Source organism: Rana temporaria, chromosome 6 (assembly GCF_905171775.1).
Source record: "Rana temporaria chromosome 6, aRanTem1.1, whole genome shotgun sequence".
In the NCBI taxonomy this organism is placed as follows: Eukaryota; Metazoa; Chordata; class Amphibia; order Anura; family Ranidae; genus Rana; species Rana temporaria.
In genome coordinates this window covers 177,448,046-177,454,045 of record NC_053494.1, presented here as the reverse complement: position 1 = coordinate 177,454,045, position 6,000 = coordinate 177,448,046, and the positions used below count along the sequence as shown (strand labels likewise).

Genomic DNA, 6,000 nt, shown 5'->3' with positions numbered 1-6,000 from the left:
TGGAACACCACCAAAAGGTTCCAGTTTCTGCTTGCAAGCATAGTAGGGGAATATGAACCCCTCTATCTTGCTAAAAAGGGATTTCTGAGCCGGGGAGAATGAAAAAAAAAAGAAAATCTACAAGGTCAGCCTACACTCACGTTAGACCAGAGTTGTGTTACTGGCCGCATTCCCAGCATGCTGTGCAGCTTTCTGCTGATGACCAGTGCTCAACAATTGACCAAACACATGCTTCTATAATATCTCACTCATCTTTTTTGCTGACATAAAAGCTAACCAAAACAATTACTTGGAGAGTGTGCAAATATAAGTAACGCTCTGCGTGCGCCTAAAACAGAATGGTTCGGACATGGTCAACTAAAAGCATTCACACAAGAACATGACCTATCCGTGAAATAATTTAATATAATTCTACATGCGATAAAAACAGACATCATAACATGCAAGTTAAAAAAAAAATAAAAAAAAATATAAGGTGCCTTGTGATGCTGGCAGTATTATGTTATTTTAAGCATACAGTCTTTACATGATGTTACATCATGACTTATATATATATATATTTTTTCAAATGTACCTTTAGTAAGCTTCAAATGTATCAAAATATACAGTACTTTTGCATATTAGATATCATTTTTTTGCCCCTGAGTCAAGTAAAGAGGATTTAAATACAAAGAGGAAAACAGCCATTAAAAGCACTTACAATATAATTGAAGGTACTTAAAAAAATGAACCTTTGTTTTTTAATTTTTGGATTATTTGCCCGGTAGACCTGGGTCAGATTCATGCCTGTGGAGGGACATAGACCCTCTGTTGTGTATGGAAGAATCTGGCAGAGAAGTGTGCCTCACTGGGTTAAGATATGACGGACAATGCCTAGCCTGTAGCTCAATCGGAGAGTCGCAGTCGTGATCTAGTATTAACGTCAAGTTGTCCTCGGACGCCGTGTTGAGATGAACTCCACTGGAGAGGGATTCTTTGGATTTGGGTCTGGACTTTTCAAAGTCTACAAATTCTGGACTCTGTGGGTTGAAATACAGAAGTGTGAATGCAATGTATCCAAATAAAAGCCAACTGTTACTTTGACAAAAAAACAGATACAGTATATAAAACATATTTTGAGATTTGAAATGTAAGAGCCGGTTCACACTGGGGCGACTTGGGATCCGACTTGAAGTCGCCTCAAGTCGTCCCAAGTCGCGCTGTCGAGAAAAACAATGCAAGTGAATGGGAGCGGTGTTAATACACACGACTCGAGTCGCTCCGACTTCAAAAGAAGTTCCTGTACTACTTCAATACGACTTGTAGGCGATATGTACCCATTGATTTCAATGGAAGTCGCCTCCAAGTCTGATCACTGTCTTAACTGAAGCGACTTTCCAGGAAGACAACATACATTTCTCAGGCAAACCTTTCCCTCCCCCTCCCTCCCCTAGAGCTGATTGTTGTTTGATTGGCCACTGGAAAGTCTCCTGTCCTGGAGATGACTTCAAGTCGTGTTGTAAATCGCCCCAGATCGCCCTGTGGTTCATGCTCAAGTCGTGTCGGAGTGGCCTCTGAAAGTCGCGCTGGAAGTCGTGTCGCCCTAGTGTGAACCGACTCTTAAGGTGCCCATACATAGGCAAAACAAAGGCAGGACAAAGACAAGAATACAAAAGAATGAGCAGATGTGGGAATAGTAGGGAAGGACATAAAATTAAAAAACGAGAAAGGGTAATTTCTAAACCCCTTTTTCTACTATTTGTTTATTCATGTGAACATCACATATCTTAAAGGGGTTTAAAAGGTACAATTTTTTCCCCCTAAATAGCTTCCTTTAGCTTAGTGCAGTCCTCCTTCACTTACCTCATCCTTCGTTTTGCTTTTAAATGTCCTTATTTCTTCTGAGAAATCCTCACTTCCTGTTCTTCTGTCTGTAACTCCACACAGTAATGCAAGGCTTTCTCCCTGGTGTGGAGTGTCGTGCTCGCCCCCTCCCCTGGAATACAGGAGAGTCAGGATGCCCACACACAGCTCCTTTCTCTATCACCAACGTAGAGAGCGTCCTGACTTTCCTGTAGTCCAAGGGAGGGGGCGAGCACGACACTCCACACCAGGGAGAAAGCCTTGCATTACTGTGTGGAGTTACAGACAGAAGAACAGGAAGTGAGGATTTCTCAGAAGAAATAAGGACATTTAAAAGCAAAATGGAAGGATGAGGTAAGTGAAGGAGGACTGCACTAAGGTAAAGGAAGCTATTTAGGGGAAAACATTTTACCTTTACAACCCCTTTAATAAATAATAAGCAAAGGGATTAGAAACATTGGCATATTTGAGAAATTTGCTACTGGTTCTCCTATATGCAGCTCCTGCTGTCAGCCCCGGAAATGCCCTGACTCTCATGTATTGGCCACATTCAAGATAGTCAGTGCAAGTCATGTAACCCATGATGGCAACATAAATAAACACATAGTATACAAATGATATAGAAAGATCAGGTATTTGCGGTGACTGCTGAAGGTTACGTACACTCTGTACTCGTCTAACAGTTGGTAGTCTGAACTGGCTGTTACCAGGCAGCTTCTCCCTATTAGATTGTAAGCTTGCAGGAGAAGGGCCCCATTTTTCCTTGTATTGCATTGTATTTTTTGCTGCATTGCCTCCCTTTATATTGTAAAGCGCTGCGTAAACTGCGCTATATAAATCCTGAATAATAATAATAATAATATGATGATGATTTACACCCCAGGAATTGATGTGTGATCATACAAGTTCATTTTTATATTATAAGGTTGGGAGCCGGATCAGCACCTATACTACAACCGGGTTAAGTGGTGTGGATCCACCTGGAGTGATGTTATACTCTGAGGAATACAACTGTGTTTTTAATTGTAGGATTAATGCTGTTACTCCAGGCAGATATAAAAAAAATACTAAGTAATCCAGCTCTGTATTTATTAATGCATCAATATTTTTTTTCTGCAAGCAGTGTAACTGAATGTGCGGTCATGTGATGATGTACCCATTTGGTGGTATTTGATCACCTCTGCGGTTTTTATTTTTTTTGCGCTATAAACAAAATAACAGCGACAATTTTGAAAAAAACACTATGGGGGTTATTTACGAAAGGCAAATCCACTTTGCACTACAAGTGAAAAGTGCACTTGAAATTCCACTGAAAGTGCACTTGGAAGTGCAGTCGCTGTAGAACTGAGGGGAAAATGTAAGTAAAATAAAAAAAACAGCATTTTAGCTTGCACATGATTGGATGATAAAATCATCAGTTTCCCCTCATTTCAGATCTTCCCCTCAGATTTACAGCGCCTGCACTTCCAAGTGCACTTTCAGTGCAATTTTTAGTGCACTTTGCACTTGTAGTGCAAAGTGGATTTGCCTTTCGAAAATAACCCCCAATATCTTTTACTTTTTGATATAATACATTTCCCAATAATAAAAAAAAAAAATAATAATTTCCTAAGTTTAGGCCGATATGTATTCTTCTACATATTTTTGCTAAAAAATCGCAATAAGCGTATATTGATTGGTTTGCGCAAAAGTTATAGCGTCTACAAAATAGGGGATAGAATTATGGCATTTTTATTATTATTGTTTTTTTTTGTGACTGCGACATTATGGCGGAAACATCGGACACTTTCGACACATTTTTGGGACTATTGACAATTTTACAGCGATCAGTGCTATAAAAATGTACTGACTACTGTATAAATTTGTCACTGGCAGCGAAGGGGTTAACACTAGGGGGCGATCAAGGGGTTAATTGTGCTCCCTTCATGTGTTCTAAGTGAAGGGGGGATGGGACTTACTAGGGGAAATGACAGATCACTAGTGGCCACAGGGCGAAGCTACATAACATAACGTAGTTTCACCGAGCCGAGCCATTTAGCCGCAGTAAAACTGCGGCGGCTGGTCGGCAAGTGGCTAAAGCCTCGCTTCGATTTTCAGATGACCGAACATCCCTTTTTTTGTGCTATGAAAATTTTCGTACAACAGATTACACCGTCAGAAGTGACGTAACGTGTTGAATAGTTTTGAACGCATTCTTTAGGTTCTCAGCATGCGTAGTCCTGCTCTTACGATTTTTTTTTCTACGAAAACTGTACTAATAAATCGAAAATCGGATGTTGAGTTCACATCTGTAAAAAAATGTTATAGTCTGACGAAAAAGCGAAATCGGCTGTGGAAAGCACCGTACTAACGATCCGAAAATCGGCAGACAGCTCGTCGTACACTTTTTTCTATCTGATTTTTGCATCTATGTACGGGCCTGTACTCCTCTGTCTACATCTGCATTGCTATATGCCAAGAAATCAAAATAAAATAAAGTTATAAGAACTAAGCAACACATTTAAAAAATTGCTGGTTGGGATTCTCCTGTTGCCTTACCTGTGATGAGGGAGTGAAGCTGCGGTCAGTTTTGATGGACGCTCCGGAATGTACACTCTGTACTCGTCTAACAGTTGGTCTCTGGTAGTCTGAACTGGCTGTTACCAGGCTGTATGCGGGTGGCACCACCGAGGCCTGTCTCTGCAGGAGCTGGAGGATGCTCTGGATATCGGCAGTCATCTGTGATTCTAACCTGTATTTAAAAATTAAATAGGAAACAATGGAAGGATTAAAAGCTTACCACCGCACTGGAGCAAAATGATCTTCCAGAAATGATAGTGATCATGTTTCTTTAAAGTGACTGCCCCTTTATTAAACAAGAATAATGGGATTTTTTTTTTTTTTTTTTTTAGATCATATTTACCTAGGTGTATGTAGTGTGTATGCTGTAGTGTGTAGTGTGTAGTGTGTATGCTGTATCTGTCTCCCGCCAGCTCTACCAATGAGAACCAATGAGAACCAAGCGATCAAACCCCACCGATCACTCTATTCTCAGAGCAAAGAAATGGTGACTGCTAGTCACCGCTGTCTGCTCTGCCCCCCCCCCCTCCATGCTTACTGGATCGCTGGGCTGTGGAACGGGTGGAAGCAGCTGGCTCAGGCTCTTAGCGGCTCGATGAGAGGCTGAGCTGGGTGCAGGTCCAGGCATGTGGGCGGATCCGAGCTTGGACCGGCTTTGTGACATCAGCCAACAGCGGGCTTCAGCTCGCTGTCTGCTGAAAATTGGTTGCATTAGTGCAGAATGAACTGCACTCCTGTGAACCACAGGAGAAGTCCAGCCAAACAAGCCCCAGGAAAACGAGTATCCAAAGGAAAGGCATCCCTGTGGAGGAAAGATTAATACTTACCCAATCTGCTGCCAGTACCACTGATAACTGCTACCTCCATGAGCTCTGCTGGCTGATAAATATACAGCAGGGATATGCAATTAGCGGACCTCCCGCTATTGCAAACCCCATCATGCCTCTGCCTTTGGGTGTCATGCTTGTGGCTGTCAGGGTCTTGCTATGCCTCATGGGACTTGTAGTTCTGCAACAGCTGGAGGTCCGCTAATTGCATATCCGTGATATACAGCATCCTACACATTACCAGGAGTGTAAGTTGCCTGGTCTCCTACAGGGTGCTCTAGTTCTTTCCACCAGCTGCTATATGCAGTAATGTCCCATAGTGATGTAGTAGTATGGAGGAAGGAAGCATAACATGCAGAGGGATCCAGTCAACCTACACTTAGGGTGACCACGTGTCCCGGATTGCCCGGGACAGTCACGCATTTTGCAGGTCTGTCCCGGGCACCTTTATTCCAGGACAATACAGTGTCCCTGAATGAAACTGACAATGCCACACCCCCCCCCCCGGGGCCAATCTGATGCCCCCAAAAAAGGCTGCCACATCACCGCTTTACTCACTGACAGTACTTGTCCTGGCCGGGAATGCCTGGAGGAGCACAATCCCCGCCCCCTGCTTGTGATTGGAGAAATCATAAATCCCGCCTCTTGTGTTTAATCACTGTGCTGTGGTTCGTTACATCACAAGATGATTTTTGGGAAGGGGGGTGTCCCTGAATGGTAGTTTGGAAATGTGGTCACCCTACCTACACTTCTGGTTATAGGTCTGAGGAAG

The 6,000-nt window shown here is 42.7% G+C and overlaps 1 protein-coding gene across 1 annotated transcript in view; it reads right to left on the bottom strand.

Annotated features, from left to right (window-relative positions):
- Nucleotides 1–380: 380 nt before the first annotated feature.
- The window catches only part of KCNH7 (potassium voltage-gated channel subfamily H member 7), a 572,057-nt gene continuing 566,437 nt past the window's right edge, over nt 381–6,000 (bottom strand). The window contains exons 15-16 of the mRNA XM_040357854.1: nt 4,381–4,573; nt 381–1,019 (exon numbers count right to left, since the gene is read on the bottom strand). Coding sequence (XP_040213788.1) covers nt 753–1,019; nt 4,381–4,573 — 460 coding nt within the window. The 3' untranslated portion in view covers nt 381–752. The remainder of the gene's footprint in view (nt 1,020–4,380; nt 4,574–6,000) is intronic.